The following is a 17,827-nucleotide window of genomic DNA, read 5'->3' as shown; positions in this document are numbered from 1 at the left end:
TAAAAGCGTGCAGCCGTTGTAGCCTCGGCGTGTAGGTGTGGGGAAGTAAAGTCAGTAAACAAGAACGCAAGGGCGAAAAAAAAGAGCACAAGGGAGAAGCGACAGAAGTTGAAGTGAAAAAGCCTTGCATGAAGCACAAGCTCTGCAAAATAGAGCAACAGCACGCTAGTATCATCATACGGTGCAGCATACATATTGGGACAGACTGTATCGGATGCTCGAGCCCACCACACTTGACGTGCACGCTGCGTCTTGCCCTGAGAGCTATAGCATTGAGGCTGCACGAGAGGGATCGTACAGCTAAACACACGCTTCGAACAGCCACGGCGTACACTGCACTTCACCAGATTTGCATCCGATTTTTTTATCAGCTTCAAACTCAACGTGAGAACACGAGACAAATTGAAGAACACACGCAAAAAGCAGAATATATAGCGAATATGTCGGCATACTGCTGTGCTGTTTCCTGATGAGCCCCGCGCACGGCAAACTACAGCAAGCGCGGAAGGGAGTAGGCGGGCTGGTGAGTGGAGGTGAGGTGCATGACAAGCAAGCAAAGGAACGAAGACCGTGCACACTCTTCCACACATGCGCGCGACGCTCCCCTCCAGCTCACACCCTCGCTTGCCACCGCACACGCCAGCACAATCAAGCGTAAGTATAGCAAATGAATTTATTCACGAGAAGCACATACAAAACGCGGGAAACAAGAGAACACGCAGCGATGGCTACGGTGGCTGTATTGCGAGCGGCTACGTCACAGGCGCATCACCCTCTGCGTACCCCGGCGTGAACTTGTCCGTGGCTGCCAGCATTGCACCGTCAGCACACGCCACAGTCGCTCATACACATGCACAGGACACCGTACATTCGTCACGTGGCCATATGAAATTTTCCCAGAAGCGTAAAACAACAACAATGACAAAAAAGAAGAATGGCGATTGCATAGCGTGGTGGAGGCACTTTTCATACGTTTTGGAGTATTTTCCCGTTTTTACAGTTATAGTGCCAAGTTAGACCAACAGCTCAAACACAAGTGTGCAGGCACGCGCATAGCGCATGGTGAAGATATAACAGCAGAGAGATGCTCTGAACAGAAATGAAAAAATTGGGAGGAACGAGGGAGAGAGGGAGCACAAAAGGCGGATGCACCCCACTGGCAAATGGAGACTGAGAGAGAAGCCTACACATAGCATCGCGAAGCGCGAAAAAGCAGGCGGGATGCCAGCCCTGATCGTGTGACACAGCTCTGCAGTACCCTGCGGCGGCTCGGTTCGGCGCCCAGTCGAGTGGTTTATATTTGTTTGCTTCATCTTTCTTTGGAGGCTCCGTTTTGGTGGGGTCGCAAGTGGCGGCAAGCGCTAGTCCTATGCACGCACATACACGCAGTCTGCGCGGCCACATCGCGAGAGAGAAAAAAAGAAGAATGCCTGGGGGAGTACCGAGGCATAAGGCAAGTAATGCGTCGCAGGGAGGGAGAGCGCAAAAAAGAAAGGTAGAAAAAAAATTCGAAAAACAACAACGAAAAGGAGTGAGAGGGTGGGAAAGAAAGCCAGTTATGTACTAGTCAGCGGACGAGACAGAAAACAATCAAAAAAAGAGAAAACACTATATAGGGAGGGAGTGTGAGTTGGCAACGCTCGCGCAGAATCTGCCGCTGGCGCTCGTGGCAGAGTTGTGCGACTCTGCCGACGTGTGTGTGCGCACTTGTTCGAGCTCATGCAGCGGTTGCGTGGGGCGGCGTGCACGCCGCGCGCATGTAGCCATGGGGCCGCCGTGCACCACCCACTGCAGGCACACCACACACGCTCGCAAGAGCACTCGCCGCGCAAAGGCGCACATACGTACGCGGTGGCAGCGGGTGTGCGGAGTGTTTCTGCGCGTGCGTGTCCGCGCGCGCTCACAAGCAGAACGGCAGACGCACCGGCGTCTCGTGCTCACCCTTTGAGCGGCTCGAATCCTCCTTCGGCTCCGACACGTCCGCGGGGCTCTTGCCGCTGTTGTAGCGCACGTGCGTGGCGCACACGGCGACAGCGGCGGCCTGGCACTTGGGGGCAGCAAAGCGGAACATCGTGGATGTGGCGGTGGTGGTGTTGTGGAGTGGGTATGCTGGAGGGCGCGAGGGAGAAACGCAAAGAGCAGGTAGCGTTGGTCAAAATTGTAGGTTCTGGTTTTTGGTGATCGTGGTTGTAGAGGACGAAAATACTGCGGCTGAAACTTCTTTTTTGTTTGGCACAATGGTAAGCATGGAGCGGGAAGTGAGGAGAAGCGAAAATATGAGAAAGTCAAAGCCTCGTGAGGGAGAAGAGCCCTGGGTTGGTTCAGCAACAGCTGCGTAGTAAACCCACTCCGCGACTCTAGATCTGCGCGTGGTCTTGGAGGCTAGAAGTAGCGGAGTTCAAACTCTCGGAGGATTATGCACTAGCAGTCTGGTAGTGAGCAGTCTACGAATAAGTAAGCTTCTGCTTATGCGCAGTAAGTGACAAACATTAGTGCCGATTTCTGTTCTGTACTGCGCAAAATAAAAAAAGCTTCACTATTGCTTGTAATATCCATGCCACACAGTTCAGGTCAGTCGCTGCTGCGTCTTGCGGAAATGGCAAATAGGGATTCGTTTTATCGAGAACGCATCACAGCAGACTAAAGATTCACATGTCTTCCTTCGCTTCAGTCTTATGGAAGAGTTTGCTCTGTGACGCAGACGGGAGAGTTGACAGAAAGCGGCATGAGACATAGGAGAGAAACTCAGCTGCAGAGCTAGCTGAATATGAAGCAAACGCCTCCCTTGATTATCAGAGCGGCTATTGCTTCGAGAACTTGCTGCTTTCTTGAAAGGTTGCAGATGACGCAGTGCTTCCATGCCGCCCGGTCCGTGTGTTTTGCCCTCTCCGAAGGCGACACCACACTATGGATCGCTAGCGAAAGCGCCGGGCCACAAGACGATTTGCTCGGTGCCTTTCTGCGTACAAAGTATGGCCCTTTCTTCGCGACCGGTGTATTTCTTGTGGCTTTGGCTTCGGTGCCCCGGGGTGCTGGGTTGGCCGGCTTTTCGGGTTTGGGGCGTCGTTTGCGTGGCTGCGGTGTTTTTTTGGGCCTCGGCAGGGCTTGGTGCGGGGGTGAGGGGGGGGGCGCTGCGCTGCGGATAGGGTGAGGGGGGGGGCTTGGGCTATCCCTACCGCGCCCCGGGTCAGCCGGGCGGGACTGGGATGGCGGGGAGAGGAAAGGGGGGGGGGGTTTAGGGATGGGGGTGGGGGGTTGGCGAGAAAGAGGCGCGGCGGGGAGAGGAACCGTTGGCAAGAGTGGTTGGTGGCAGGGTGCCTGGGATGACCGTCCGTCACGGCACTCGGGTGCCTTGCTTGTCATTCTTGGCTGGCATTTTTTTTTTCTTGTATTCGGCGCTCGTGTTCTCCAAAGGTCGGTAGCTGAGATACGTGGGGGCATGAGGCAACGAGTCTCAACTCCATGAGGCGGGCGTGGTTCGTACCTGTACGCCATCGCTACATAACGCGGGGCAGTACAGCACACACGCGGGGGAGAAGCAGGCGAGGAGGAATGGTGGAAAAGAGCAAGTAAACAACAGCGCCCAACCACCAACACTCAAGCATACGTGTACAAACAACAAACGAACAAGTGCAACGCGCAAACACAAGCGGACTGACGACGAGACAAAGGAGGACGCACGTATGCGTGCGCGTCACGCCCGTTAAGCCTTCAGGGTCCTGCATACATTCACGCCAAGAGACGAGCAGCACGCGTGCTAAGGAGTACCAGCAGAGGATGTCACATAAGAAACGGTACGCCTTTAGGACACGCATGGATATGGGCAAGTAGTAGAAGCATTCAACGAGCAGCAAGGAGGAGCTAACAGATCAGCAACAGTGAAAGCACCACAAACCAAAGCAAGGGTGTTCGCAACAACAAAAACTAATGAAGCAGCAGCAGGTAAAGAACCAAGCAGAAAGACTGAACGGCACACATACACACATACACACACACACACACACACACACACACACTGGGGGCGCAGGGGGGGGGAAGGAGGGTGCAGGAGGAGGAAAAGAGGGGGTGTGGTGGTGGTGGTGGAGTGTGAAGCGCAGACGGAGATGAAAAGAAAATAATAGGAATGCTTTTGTCAACTTCACTAACGTTACGCACATACTCAATTGTATTTTTCCTGTATGGTTTATGGTCTTCAACTCTTTTTTCTCGTCTGTGTTTCTTCGCCAAGCCTCAGCGAAACGGGCGTGGCAGCAGTCCCGCTGCTGCATTTTTCTTCTTCTGCTTTTTTGTTGTTGGCTATGTTTGTACATCGATGGGGCCGTCGTTACAGGGGTCCTCCGTCCGAGCATCCTCGTCTGTGTTCTTGTCCGGCCTATCCTCGTGCTCGTATGCATTGCCTTCCGTGCCGCCCTTGAGCGGGGCCTGCATATCACTGCACGCGTCATCTACGGACATCAGCGATACCTCGCTGCACGCCTCATCTTTGTCGTCGTCTCTGCCGCCGCCACCTGCCTCGTTGCCGGCTGAGAATGAGTGCGCTGCCGCCGCTGTGCCCATGTGGTTGTCAGGCAGTATGGTCCGACTCCCAGCGAAGTAGCCGCCAACGTAGTCGTTGGCTGTCTGCCGTGCGGAGCGGAAGGCGTAGGCACCGATGCTGCCAAGCGTTCGCAGGACGTCGGGTGTGTGCTGCGCCGCTGCGGTGAGAGTGTGGGCGCTGTACCCTGGCGCTGCCGCAACGTAGTCGGCGGAGCGCTCCACCACAACATGCGACATCAGCTCCACCTGCTTCTTAAAAGAGTCGGGCTTGTTCAGGGCGGTGGAAAGCCGGCACAGCTCCTCGGTGGTCATCACGTGGTAGTAGTAGAAGCCGTCATCGAGGATGCACAGGTTGGCGCTCTTCAGGTGCTGCAGCACGTTGTTGCGCCGCGCGCGGAGGCAGTTTTGGTAGCACGGTGCGCAGACGCGGACCCACTTGTGCTGCCTCGAGCGAGCGTGAAGTTTGTCGGCCACGTCTTCGGTGTGCTCCAAGGACGGGCCGCGCAGCTGCCCATTATTGTCGTCCAGCACCAGGACAGTGTCCTGCACCTCTGCCTCTTTCTCCGACTGCAAGTTGGGCGAGTCGCCTGCGCCGCCGTAGCCGCGACGCAGGTATGTGTGCTCGTCGAAACGTTCCTCCACTAGCTCATGCGTGTCTTCGGCGGTGATATGGGCGGTGTACTCGGATTTGATGATCACCCGGTGCTCCACACCGATGGAGGCGCGCCCCGTATCCTGCGGGGCCGCCACGTAGGACGTGTCCTGCTTCTTGCCAACATACCGGCTGCACTCGGCGCAGCACAGGCGACCGCAGCGGCGGCAGTGGTGGCGGCGGGTGAGGTACGAAAAAAGTCGCCGGCAGCGGTAGCACCCGCGGCGCTCCTCGTTGCCTTCCCACCGCTCGTGTTGCTGAGCGTGGCGGCAGAGAAGTCGGTCTGCCTGCTGCAGCAGGAGGCCGCGCCGGCTGTACAGCTCCGCGACGCGCCGACTCAGTCGACGCAGCTCCTTCTTCTCCTCGTCTGTGAGGGCGAGCGGCTGCGCCGCGCCAGCGGAAAGGGCTGCCCGTGTTTCCTGCTGCTGCGTGTCATCCACCACGGTTAGCGGCGTGGCTTTCGACAAAGAGAGCTGTGATTCAGGCGCGGCTGGTGTGAGGGTCGGCGGCAGCGCGGATCCTTCTAGCGGCGACGTGGCCGAGTCGCACGCGGTCCGCACCCCCGAGAAAGGCTTCGCGGACGACGTGAGCTGTTGCTGCTGTTGGAGCGACATGCGGCCAACCGCTGAGGTCGATGGCGGCAGCGACAGCATCCCCCCGTTGTCGCTGCGGGCGTAGGGGGTCGAGTTGGCGGGAAGCATGTTCGGCGTCGTCTGCGCCGAAGGCGGCGCTGACTCGGGCCGAAAGCGCGCCGTGTACGATCGTCGAGCCGCCATGGAGCTGCATGTCAGTAGGCTAGCCCGTCCGTCGTCATCCAGCTCGTCTTCCTCGAAGAACTGCAGCGACGGCGGCGGCAAGCACGGCTGCAGGGATGGTGTGCTCTGGGCCGTGGTGGAGCGCGAAGAGCGAAAGGTTCCTGCGTCGCACCATTCTGAGTCGTTGTCGAGGATCTGTTGCTGCGTGTAGCGCCGCGCGCTTGCAAGTCGGCTGTTCATGCCGTTGCGCGGTGAGGGCATGACGCCACCTGGTTCGTGCATTGGGTTTGTCTGCCTCGGTGACTGATGGCCGTTTGCGCTCGTCCCGATCGCATCCACGTCGCCGGTGGTGCCTTCCGCGTTTGTCAGGGAAGCCGCAGCGACGCCGCCGTGAATCCTGCTACTGCCGTTGTGTGTAGCACTACCGTTGCTGGCCACGGTGTCCCTGTGGCGATACACACTGGATGGCGCGGGAGAAGCGGTTGTCGGTGGAGACGGACGCCTCGGCAGAAGTGGGGACGCCGGTACCACCTCACTGACATCATCCCCGCTCAGCCGAGCACGCTCGCGCAGCACACACAGACGCGCGACGCGGCGCCGCAGAACGCGCACTAGATGCGTCAGCCGCACATGCAGTCGCTGCATCTCAGGCAGAACACCGGTCATAACGTGCGATTCGGGGTCGAGTTCGACGTAGAAAAGCTCCCCCGCGTTGTCGGTAGCAGGTGCCGCCGCCGCGGCGATGGCCTCGGCGAGGACCTCGTCCTCGCGCTCCGCGTCTTCGTCGCCGTCAAGGGGCAGCAGCCCTGCTCCATCCCTCGACGTGCAAGCTGCCAGGTCCTTTTCCGTCGCTGTCGCTGGAGTGGCCATGCTCGTCACCGTCAGAAGACCCGCTGCCGGCGACGCACCTGATTCGCTGGACGACGACGAGGAGGAATGCGAAGGCGCAGGCGAGGCGCTCGTCACCCCGTTGGCGTTGACGCCGCCGCCGCTGTTGGTCATGTCCTCGTCGGCATCTCCTCCGGCGAGCGATGACGCGGTGCGCTTCATTTGCTTCGGCGAGGAGGCAGCGCTGGTCGCTGTCCCCTCCCGCCCGCATGTCGTGTGCGACACCGCGAGCTCATTGGATACAACACTTCCGCCGTTGGTGCTGCCGCTGCCACCGTTGATCTTGCCGGCTTCTGGTAGATCTCCTGGCAAGGCCACCTGAGACGCCTGCATACACCGCTGCTTATTCTTGCGTCGGTTGGAAGGCATGCCGCGCACTCACAGGTCCCGTGCACACGTGCGTGTTGAGGTAGAGTGTTGAGGGGGGAGGGGAGGAGGGAGAGTTTCTCGACCTCAACTCAGCACTAATAACGAAACAAACAAACAAAAAAAACAAATCACAGCACCGAGTCAGAGAGGAGGGCCGGCCGGCCGGCAGGCGCCTCCCGACGCGATGTAGGAAAGCGAGACGGCCCGCTTGGAGAGAAAGCAGGAGCAGCAGCTGTAGAAGTGAGAAGGGCAAAAAAAAACAAAGAAGTAACAGCAACAGCAATGGGCAACAACAAAACAAGAACAACAAAAAAAAGGGGGGGAGGGGAGGCACTGCGTTTATAATGACTCCCTCCCACACACACACACCACACACACACACACAAACACCGCGAAGGCAACAAGCGTGGGAGAGGCACAAGACAGGGAAGCAAGAGGGTCAAGCAAGAGATCGTAACCACCACCATCAATGAGGTAGGAACGCACAGCTCGGCCCGTCGCACCAGCTGTGCGCTCGGCCACTAAGAAGGGATAGGGAGAGGGGATGCAGGTACAGTGAGCTTCGGCAGCACAATAACTCTTTTCCCTTAACATGCGTCTGTCTGTGCGCGTCTGTTCAAGAGGGAGAGAGAGAGAGGTGGGGGTTTTGTACGCGTGTGTACGCACGATGATGCTTGTGTCGGTTCGTACTGCAGACGTGTGCGTGAGCACGACGGGCGTCGGTAGAGAAAAAGGGGTGGAGGGTGGGGAGAGGTGATGCTGGAATGAACAACTCAATACAGGCAAATCGATTGATATACGTACATCTATGTTTATTATATATCTTTTCTGTGCCCGCGCTACACATCTGTGTGTAGCGCAGCATCGTGGCGTAGCGCACGTGCATGGCGGCGCTGGTACGGATCTCCTTCAATATACAACATCTACATATGCATGCCTTCGGAGAACGAGGGAGAGATATCGCGGTATTCTGCAGTGCTCAGTGAAGCCTCGCATCATCATCTTTACCTTTCTTCCTTTTTTTTTGTTCGGCAGCAGACATTACGTTCAATTCAGGGCCACACAAGACTATCTTCAAGCAGAAGTACAGGTGGAACATGTGCGCGCTGGACACCGACTTGAACCATGGAAAGTGCTCGCTAGGCCTGGGCCTCATTTCGCCCTTCCTGCCCCACACCTCACGGCGCCTTCGTCCTCGGCGGCGTCCTACGCAGCGCGGCTTTACGTAAAGGGAGCTGCCGCACCGCGTAGTCGAGCTCTTGCTGGAGGCATGCCACATGTGTAGTGCGCTCCGTTACTGCGTTACTTCGCGGGCATCGATGCGGTGCCCCAAGCGCCCTGCAATGTATGACGCAGGCAATATTTCCCGCGCTCAGAGGATCTCCCACCTCTCAACGGTGCCCATGAGCTCCGTCACGCATGCCAGACACGGGGTGGCTGACGAGCAGCAGTGGCAGGGTCTGCCCTACCCCTTCGCGGCTCTACCGCTTTCATGCGAAGAAAACCGTGAAGACAAAACACAAACGCGGCGCTGCGTCGCTTGAGCACCGCGCAGAGCAGGGTCGCGACAACGCTCGAACTCTGAGAAGAGTCTCTCAGACCCGGTGCAGTCCGTGCACTTCTACTCTCAGCAAGGAGGAGGGGGTGCGTGAGAAAAAGGTTCAGAGCACGACATGATACCCATGAGAAGAGGGGCTTAAGAGACCTGCTTATCAGCGATCAGAGAGGCGTTGCAAAGACTCCCGGCGTTCCGCTCCCCCCGCCCCCACCACTGTTTTCAATCATATATTTTTTCCTTTTCCGTGTGCTCCTTGTACGATGCACGCTTCCCCTGGCGAGTAACGCGGCACACATCCACGTGCGACAAGGCTCATCGATTTGTTGGTGTGTTTTTTTTTTCCGAGCACACGCGGGTGGTGCATGAACAGGACAGTTACAGACACGCACAACTGCTTCACGTCAGCCATGCTCGCATGCCCACGTACGACTCAGATTCGCCAGGTGCAGTCAGGGTAGCTGTCGCCTCGACTCGTCGGACATTGTTTTGTTTGCCCCTACTTCAACCCTTTCGCCTTTTTTCCCGTTTCCCTTTGTTGTACACGCCGTTATTTCTATGTGCGCGCTTGGCACGGTGATGCGGGCACGAGTGCCATCTTATCGAGTATATCTCAGCGCACACGCACAGCCCTTCACAACACACGTTGTCAACCTTCCTCTCTTCCCCCCTCGAAAAAAGAAAGCTAACCACCAGCAAACTACCAATAACCAGGTGGCTGTGTGCTGACGCGTGGGCACCCACATATACGACACGGCGCGCCTTCTCTGCAACGCTGTCGGGGCATCACACAAGGCTATGCCCGCTATCCATCACTCTCGCCTTCAGCTCGCGCTCTCCTCGCATCTCGCCTTACACGACAAGACACTGCCGTAGCCACCAACACTACCACAAACAGGGAGGGGAGGGGCCAGAGCGCGAAAAATGACGTGCAACGGTGATCGTTCACGACGCTCCAAGCAGAGATGATACTCGTTGCACCGAATGCGTCGACACCCCGGAAAAAAAAAAACGACAACCGCGCACAAGGGGAGGCAGGCGAGGGACCAGATCTACAAATCCGTGTAATCGACCGGCGCCGCCTTTTCCGGTATCCGTGTCTTCATGTACTTGGCGAGATACGCGTCGATTTCGGCGCTCGTCTTACCACTCGCCGACTCGCACTTGTACAGCTCCATCTCCACGCGCAGGTTCGACAAACTCGGCACCTTCTTCTCCTTGCAGCCCTCCTTCCCGTAGCCGAGCTGGTAGGGCACGTGGAGGTACCACCGGTCGCCTTCGCGCATCAGCTGCATCGCCTCAGCCATGCCAGGGATCAGCTGCGACGGCGAGCGCCGCACCGGGTAGGGGTGGTGGCGCGTGTTCTCCACAATGCCGGGAAAGCGGTAGTGAATTGTATAATGCATCTCACACTTGTCCTCCGCCGCCGGGGCACGGTCGCCGAAGCCGCGACGCTCGATCGTGAAGAGGAGCCCAGAAGGCAGCGCGGACACGTTCGGCTGCTTTGCAATGCGCTCCAGGTAGTTGACCGCCGCGTACGTGCGCACGCGGTTCACTTCCTCCGACCAGTAGCTGGCCTCGACGCTCACCACGCAGAGTGCCAGCAGCAGCAGCGTGGCGGCCGCGGCGAGCACGCTATGCAGAGAGGAGAAGCGAGCCATGTAAAAATTACAGGTTACCTAACTAGGGGAGGGATGGGGGGGGGGGAAGTAGAGTTATCTTTCTTCTGGAAGAAGTGAGGGAATGCACATGTGCGGAACGAAAAGATGCGCGAGGGGATCGATCAACGAGAAGAACTCAGCCAGCCAGCAAGCGAAGTTCCCACTGCAACGATCGATCCATCAGAGATGCATGCGCGTGTGTGCGTGTGTTGGCGTGGGACACCCAGAGGCCACAGGTTCAGTGCGGAGAGAGAAAACGTGAAGAGGAGCAGACAGAAAAACAGAGCAAAAAGCTGAAAAGAGATGCAGGCAATGCCAACGTGCCGGAGATGATGCGTGCGCACTGAGAGAAACGCAGCAGCAACGTGGATGGCACAGTTGCGATCAGCCGTGCCATCGGAGCCCCCCTCTTCTTCCTCCTCCCTCCGAAAAAGGAGAGAAGAAATAGAGGTAGCACACATCATCTAGCCGCTGTTCCTCACGTACACGAGCGTACGAGAGGGAGAGGGGGAGGGAGGGAAAGAGGTATCTCTGCCTGTGTGCTGCTGCGCACTACCCGCGCTTCAGCTTGTCAGTCAACCTGTTGGTGGGCTGCATGGAAGCAAGACAGAGCCGGCTGTGACTCGAACGCAGAGAGCGTTCTGCAGCATCTCTCTTTTTTTTTGATACATCAGCGGAGACAGCTCGGCCGTTCTCCGATCGAGAAAAAACAACGGGGATTATGGCACAGAAACGGGCTGACATAGGAGACGTGTGCTGTGCTGTAGCTTCCGAACCCTGCCGCTCATCTGCAGGACACCTCTGCTCCTTCGGTGCATTACAGCAGCATTGCTGTCGCGATGGTGCCGCCCACCACGACTGGTGTTGCGCCTCGCCAGGGTCTGGTGCACGACAAGACGCACGCGTCGTCTCTAGGCGGACGTCGGCACAGTGCGTCCTGCACTGTTGATCGGCACGTGCTTCGCTTCGAGCGTCATGTCCATCCTCCACATGCTAAAGAAGATGCCGTTGATCTCGAAGTAGATGAAGCATGCCTCATCATGGCCAACGCAGGAGCCGAAGGAGTGTCCGACGATGCAGTGCCACTGCCCGCCGTACTTGACGTCCAGCTCCTTCTTGATAAACTGCGCCAGATCGGTTTGCTCGCGCAGCTTCAAGGTGAAGAGTGCGTGTGCGGCGCAGTCGGCGCAGTCTTGCTGCATGTCCACCGGCATTGCAGACTCCTTGATGAGTACCCTGGTGCCAGACATCACGACCGCCAACTAAAAAAAAAGAGCAGGTGGGTGATAGAGCGAGGGAGCGGGCGAGCGACGGTGGAAAGCCGACGTGTGCACGTCGGTGTGCATGTGTGGTGCCGTAAGGTGAGCAACCGATGCCTATCTTGTGTAGAAGCCTTTGGAGTTGAGTGGATTGTGAAGGGGGGGGGCGGGAGAGAGGAGGTCGTTGATGAACTCATAGCGAGAGAGGGAGAGCTTGAGAAAAGGTGGTGGCTGGACTACCCGCTTAGCCGGGCCCCCTCCCCTTCCTCCTCTCCATGCCAAAGCTTTCCATAAGCCAGCGGCATTAACAGAGCGCCACACACTGCACGCATTCATCACAGGGACGCGAGCGGCTGTTGATCTATGCAGTCTGTGAGCACCCACGAAGGGCGGCCGCAAGCAAGCATACAGAGGAGAAAGAAAAGGAGGGGTGGGGGCGTGCGTGGCCAGACCTCGGCTGGTCGGGGCGTCTTGTACTGACCCCTGTGGCAGGCAAAGGTATGGAGTGTGCTGCGGGAGCTTTTATCATCTTCCTCTCAGACACACGCCGGCACAACTTTCATGATGCGCCACGTCTTCATTTCTCCCTGCCCCTCAACTGCGGTCCCCCACGCACGAGGAGTACGACACTTGCTGAGATGGCTCGGACAGAGATGCAGCACCGCGAGAAGGCAGGAGCCCCTTACGCGTTAGTTGAGTTCCACGTCGGCGACAATCGTCTCGCCACGCCCGTGCACGTAGAGCCAGCCGTTTTCGACAAACTTGGGGTGCGCCATGATGCTGCCAACCACCAGCGGCGGCACCACCGTCCGTAGTTGAGAAGCGGGGTCCACGGTGGACACGGCGCGCGCCGCCTCCTCGAGCTGCTGCACTCCCGCCGCTGATAACACTACGTGAATACTGCTCGCTTCGGGGTTGCGGCTTTTGGCACTCACAACGCCGCGCAGCTCATGCCGGATGCGGGCATCCAGATCCTCTGGCCAGAGGTACTCCGCCAGCTCAGGCGCGTTGCGGTCGTGCTCCAAGGACGGCAAATTGATGCCGACAATGCCGTTTGGCAGATTCAAGGTTTCCTCAGACGAGGCCTGCGAGCGCGACCCCAGCGTCACCTCCGCGGAGGACGTTTCGCTGGAAAAGAACGCAAGGGATTCGCGCGCCTTGTGGACTTTTCGCATCAGAGATGCGGGGTCTGTGAGAGAGGAGTGAAGTAGTTCCAGAGCGGATGCGCCAGCCGCTGCGCTCCTCACCGCTGTATCGACCACCGCTTGCTCCCCGCCGCGGCGGTCAGCATCCAGCACTTCAACGTCGACAGCTGTGGAAGAGGATCGAGTCGCATGGCGAGCCGAACTAGTCCGCCGGCTTCTCTTTCGGCCGCCCGATGGCGATGTGGCGCGGCATTGTGAGTGAGGCGTCGAGGAAGGGGCAGCATGCTTCACCTCACCAGCCTCAGACGCTGTGGCCTCGTCGACGCACACAGCAGATTCATCGCGCAGCACTTCGGTCAACTCTCGTAAAAGTGCCAGCCGCTCGGTGTACGCACTGTCGAGCTTCGATTGCTTGCTCGCTAGCTCGTCTTGGAGTTGGCGCACGGTTTTCGGATGCAGCGACTCCAGCGTTGTTACCATAGGCGCTTGCTCGGCGTTCTCTGTGTCGCCCGTGCCCGCTGCAGCACCGCTCACCCCCAGAGACTCCGCGGCGACTAGCAGCGTCGCGAGATACGCCTGCTGCGCGGCGCAGCGCTCAGAATCCCGCTTGTAGTTGTGCTCAGCAACTTGGATCAGTGCAGCGACCATGGAAGGTGTTGGCCGAACGCACGCGTGCTGGGCGGGAGGCGGCGCTGCTGCGGCGCACTGTTGCCGCTCACTCTCTTCTGCGCCTGGCGGCAACATCGATGGAGAGCTGGGCCATACGCGCCACCACAGCCGCAGTGCACGGTCACCCTCCAGCTTCTCCTTTGAAGGGGATGAAGGAGGCGATGCCTGACCGAGGAACTGCACGTGCTCCTGCATGCGGACGATCTTTGCCCGCTGCGCTTGCGAGAGAAACGGCGTCTCGTCCATGGCAACAGCGTTCGCCTGCGACACGGTCACCGAGCGACACCGCTTGGGTGCCTGCGACGGCAAAGCTGCCGGACGCTTCCTATTGCTTGCAATGCTCATCACGTTCGTCCCACAGTTCACGGGCGCGACAAGCGGGGGCAGCGGCGCGGACAGGGACTGCACTGCGTTGTTGGCGGAAAGCGAACAAACCGAAGAGGACACGTAGCGGGCGATGGGCGCGCCTGTCGGGGTGGGGCAGGGAATGAAGTAGGCGCCATTGTAGGTCTCACTCGACGGTGGTGGCTCTGCCGCTTCTGTTTTGAGCGTCATCCATGAGGGGGGGCATCCGTCGCTCACGCCGCCTCCACCAGCACCGCCGGCAGAGCTCACGCTGGCGCCTGTAGCGCTGGGGTTCTCCGTCTTGGCTGGCGTCGCGGCCGTAGAGAGCGGTGACCGTGAAACGAGAGGAGCGTGCTCGCTGCGAGACTGCTGCTGCTGCTGCTGTGCGACTCCACCGCACTTGTCGTCGTCGATGCACTCCACTTTGATGCGCACCGACATCGGAGGCGCACCGCGGCGCTGTGGTGTCTGACCCGCCTCGCCTCCGCCCAGAGCTGCCGTGCCAATGCTCGTCTCCGACTTGCGCACAAATGGAGCCCTGCCCACGCGCATCTTCCTTACACCTCGGCCGTTTCCTGCGGCCACGGCGCCCGCTCGACGCTCGTCTTCGATGCGCGTCACGTGCGCCTTCAGCGTGTGCAGCAGCCGGTAAGGCCCCAGCGCGACAAGCGCCCCGGTTTCCAGTGTGGCCAGCGCGTACTTGTCTTGCAGCGCCTGTACCTGCTCTTCATGTGTGGCGTACAGGGGAATGCCAAGCTTCAGCATGTCGCTGGTTGGGCCCGTGTCCGCGCTCGCGTGAAGCACTTCCACCGCGTGGTCGTAGGCGTCTTGCTGACAACGCACTTCAGCTTGGAGGGCGCTCACAAACTTTGTGAGCACCACCGTGTGATACACCGAGAAGGTCCATGGCTGCTGCTGCTGCTGCTGCTCCCGTTGCGGCGCACTGGGTGACGAGGGCATGCGAGCGTGGGCTCGTGCCAAAAGACTCAGCTTCAACGACAACGGACAAAAAAAGAGGGACGGGGAAGGGTGCCCGCTGTTGTTGTTCGATGTTTCCCCCAAAACGGCGGGCCAGTACGCATAGAATGAGTGGGATGAGGAGGGAGGTAAGGGAGGGGGGAGGGGAGGGAGTGATGGATCTAGAAGCTGAACAGACGAAGAAGAGCATGCGTCACAACACGCGCCCACATCATCCCTGCCACGGGCACCTTGTCCCCCCACTTTTTTGTTCTGCCGTGGCCCACGCACACTCGCGTGTGAATGTGTATGTGTGCGAAGTATGTGCACGAGTGCTTATGCATGGCAGTGAGTTTTCGCGTTGTTTCTCGGTGGTGGTGATGGTGGTGGTGGCAACGAGAACGCGAGGTGCAGCAGGAGTCCAGTGCAAGTGAAGGCAAGCGGAAAGGCAGACAAGTAGAGAGAGAGTTCTTGGTAAGCAGCATTGCGAGCCGAGGGGGCTGAGGTGGCGTGCGAAGGTGGCAGGGAGAGAAGGATGGAACAGAAAATCGAGGCGGCCGTTGAGTCTCGCAATCCACGTCTACGTACGCCCTTTCAGCAAGTGCACACTATCGCCGTTGCCAAGGGTATCGGATAAGGCGTTGGCCTCCCCCCACACATGGTTCTCATGCACTGAATACCGTTGGTTTCCTTGCTTTCGGTGAGCGCTGCTCCTTGATCTGAAGCGAAGAAGGAAGAGGCGAGACACGCCTAGCAGAGATACACAACAGTGACACACACACACACACACACACACACACAAATATAGACCACACCACACAAGAACATTACTGGTGGCGCAGAGTAGTGCGCGCGTAGAAGCAGGTGAATCGCGGCAACGAGTGCGCTGCTGCCCACTGTCGAGTCGGCCCCACGTAGCAGACATGCCTAGGCTCACCAGAGGGGCACACACCTGCTGAACTGGGCGATGGGCGTGGCAGCGATCACCGCAGCATGTGCACTTCATCACTCACGCCGTCCGCACCTCCGTGAACTAGGGCGACGTAGTTGGTGTCTGAAAGAGCGCCTTGGCGGACGCGGCGCACGCATCGCGGGTGCTGAAGTCGAGGAGCCTCCCGACTGGCTCCCTCAGAAGCGCTAGCGGCACCTCGGAACCGCGCCACGTCCGTGTCTGAGAGACAGGCACGTCCCATATAGCCGACGACATGCGCGTCGCGGCGCACTCGAGCAAGAGCTGCTCCAGCGAGCGGATACGTGCTTCGTAGCGGGCCTCGCGGGAAGCGTTGAGAGAGGACACAAAGGGCGCGACAGCAGCGGTGGGGTGACCGCTGCTCGCGTCTCGTGGAATGGCTGCGATATTGAGCTGGGCGGCCATGGATGCCGCCTCATGCCGTGCCGCTTCGCAAGCATCCCGCAGCTGCGCCACCTGCTGTGCGTGGTGCTGTTGCGCCGCAGCGAGTGTTGCTCGAGCAACATCGTCCGATTTTTGCGCCGCGGCGCGTTGCACCCGCATCGCCTCTGCCAGCTCGTCGCAGCGGTGCTGCAGCTCCTGGACCACCTGTTCGGAGCTGGACAGCTGCAAGATGCGCGCGCGCGCCTCGTCCAGCTCGTCCCGACACTGCTGAAAGGCGATTTCGAGAGAGGGTTTTTCTGCCGCGGCGGTGCTGCTCGTGCTTGGACGGCCTGTGACTCCTCCTTCAGAGACTGCGCCTGCCGCCGTGACCTGTACATCAGGGGCACGCACTTCCTCCAGTTCGCGAAGCAGATGGGCCCTCTCCTGCGCAGCCGACTGCTGTGCTTCCTCGACAGCAGCCTCCGCCGCGGCTTTGGCGGCACCGAGCTCCTCCACCAAGCGCGTAAGCGCGTCAGACTGCGTCTTCTGCTCATTGAGCTCCTCTTCCAGCAGTTGGCACAGTTCCCGCAGCTCTTCCTTGTCGCGCTGTGCTTTAGCCAACGCCTCCTTCTCGGTCTTCATGGAGGCGATTTCGGCTTGCAGATGTGCTATTTCGCTCGCGTGAGCCGCCAGGACGTCGTCGCGCGCAGTGCCCTGCAGCTGCCGTCGCTGTTGCTCTTCGCAGCCCTTTTCTGCTGCTTGAATTCGCTCGTGAGTGCGAGACATCTCTGCATGAGCTGCGCGGAGCTGCAGCACCTCAGCTTCCTTGGCCCGCAATGCAGCCCGCAGTTCCGCGCAGGCGGCTGAGGCTTCCGCCGCAGCTTCGGAGGAGTTCTGGGCTGACTGACCTTGCTGAGTGACTGCTGTGGCTAGCTCCGCTTGCAGACGGGTCAGCTCCGTCTGAAGCTCGTCGTTTCGGGTCTGCAGCGTTGCCTGTGCCGCGTCGCTACACTGCCGCGCGCTCTCTGCCTGCTGCTCCCGTTTCTCGGCAGCGGCACAGGCGGCCGCTGCTTCGCTCGCTGACTGCTTAGCAGCTTTCAGCTCCGCTTCGCAGGTCTTCAGCTGGCGTTGAAACTCAAGTCGCACCGATTCCAGCTGCACTTGCACCGCGAGTTCGTCATCGTCGTCCTCTGTCTTGGCGTCCACCTTGGTGGCTGCTTGCACTGCTGCAACTCTCAGCTGCTCGAGCTCCGTCTGCATGCTGTGCAGTGACGCATGGAGGCTGTCCTTCAGTCTCTCCCGCTCCACTGCCTCGCGGCGCGCCACCCGCAGCTCTTCTTCCAGCGCCTCGATCTTTGCCGAGGCAGCTTCCAACACCGGTGTCGGACTCGCTGGGGCGTATGGCACAATAAGGTTGGGTCGAACGAAGAGGCCTTGGCCTGCTGCGCACGTGAAGTAGAAAACGCCCTTGACCGTTCCATCGTTGCGGCCCTCACACCCGACGAGCTCGACGCCGGCCCACTCACCCTCAGCGAAATCCGTTAGGCCGTAGAAGCGCAGAATCCCGCGCCGCCGCTCCACCTGCGGCGCTACAGGAAGCACCTCAACAAAGGAGTCGATGGGCGGCACCGGCTGTGCGGAGGAGCGACCAGCGCCGAAGTGAGACATCGTAGATCGTGTGCGCGCGAAGCACTTGCATGTGC

The 17,827-nt window shown here is 59.2% G+C and overlaps 5 protein-coding genes across 5 annotated transcripts; all 5 read right to left on the bottom strand.

The window, feature by feature from the left end:
* Positions 1–4,296: 4,296 nt before the first annotated feature.
* Positions 4,297–6,813, bottom strand: LMJF_19_0980 (conserved hypothetical protein; the record flags this gene model as incomplete). Its single annotated transcript, XM_001682628.1, has 1 exon — positions 4,297–6,813. One exon carries the CDS (start codon positions 6,811–6,813, stop codon positions 4,297–4,299), a length of 2,517 nt encoding a protein of 838 aa, XP_001682680.1.
* A 2,994-nt stretch (positions 6,814–9,807) lies between these two features.
* Positions 9,808–10,416, bottom strand: LMJF_19_0970 (putative peptidyl-prolyl cis-trans isomerase,macrophage infectivity potentiator precursor; the record flags this gene model as incomplete). The annotated part of the gene is made up of 1 exon (XM_001682627.1): positions 9,808–10,416. The coding sequence occupies one exon, from the start codon at positions 10,414–10,416 to the stop codon at positions 9,808–9,810; it is 609 nt and encodes a 202-aa protein (XP_001682679.1).
* Positions 10,417–11,327: 911 nt separating this feature from the next.
* On the bottom strand, positions 11,328–11,666 carry LMJF_19_0960 (putative dynein light chain; the record flags this gene model as incomplete). Its single annotated transcript, XM_001682626.1, has 1 exon — positions 11,328–11,666. The coding sequence occupies one exon, from the start codon at positions 11,664–11,666 to the stop codon at positions 11,328–11,330; it is 339 nt and encodes a 112-aa protein (XP_001682678.1).
* Positions 11,667–12,364: 698 nt separating this feature from the next.
* Positions 12,365–14,794, bottom strand: LMJF_19_0950 (conserved hypothetical protein; the record flags this gene model as incomplete). The annotated part of the gene is made up of 1 exon (XM_001682625.1): positions 12,365–14,794. The coding sequence occupies one exon, from the start codon at positions 14,792–14,794 to the stop codon at positions 12,365–12,367; it is 2,430 nt and encodes an 809-aa protein (XP_001682677.1).
* Positions 14,795–15,824: 1,030 nt separating this feature from the next.
* Positions 15,825–17,792, bottom strand: LMJF_19_0940 (conserved hypothetical protein; the record flags this gene model as incomplete). The annotated part of the gene is made up of 1 exon (XM_001682624.1): positions 15,825–17,792. The coding sequence occupies one exon, from the start codon at positions 17,790–17,792 to the stop codon at positions 15,825–15,827; it is 1,968 nt and encodes a 655-aa protein (XP_001682676.1).
* Between the last annotated feature and the right edge of the window lie 35 nt (positions 17,793–17,827).

The sequence above is a fragment of the Leishmania major genome, chromosome 19 (assembly GCF_000002725.2).
Source record: "Leishmania major strain Friedlin complete genome, chromosome 19".
NCBI lineage: Eukaryota > Euglenozoa > Kinetoplastea > Trypanosomatida > Trypanosomatidae > Leishmania > Leishmania major.
The sequence above is the reverse complement of the archived record's forward strand: the minus strand, read 5'-3'. Positions and strand labels throughout refer to the sequence as shown.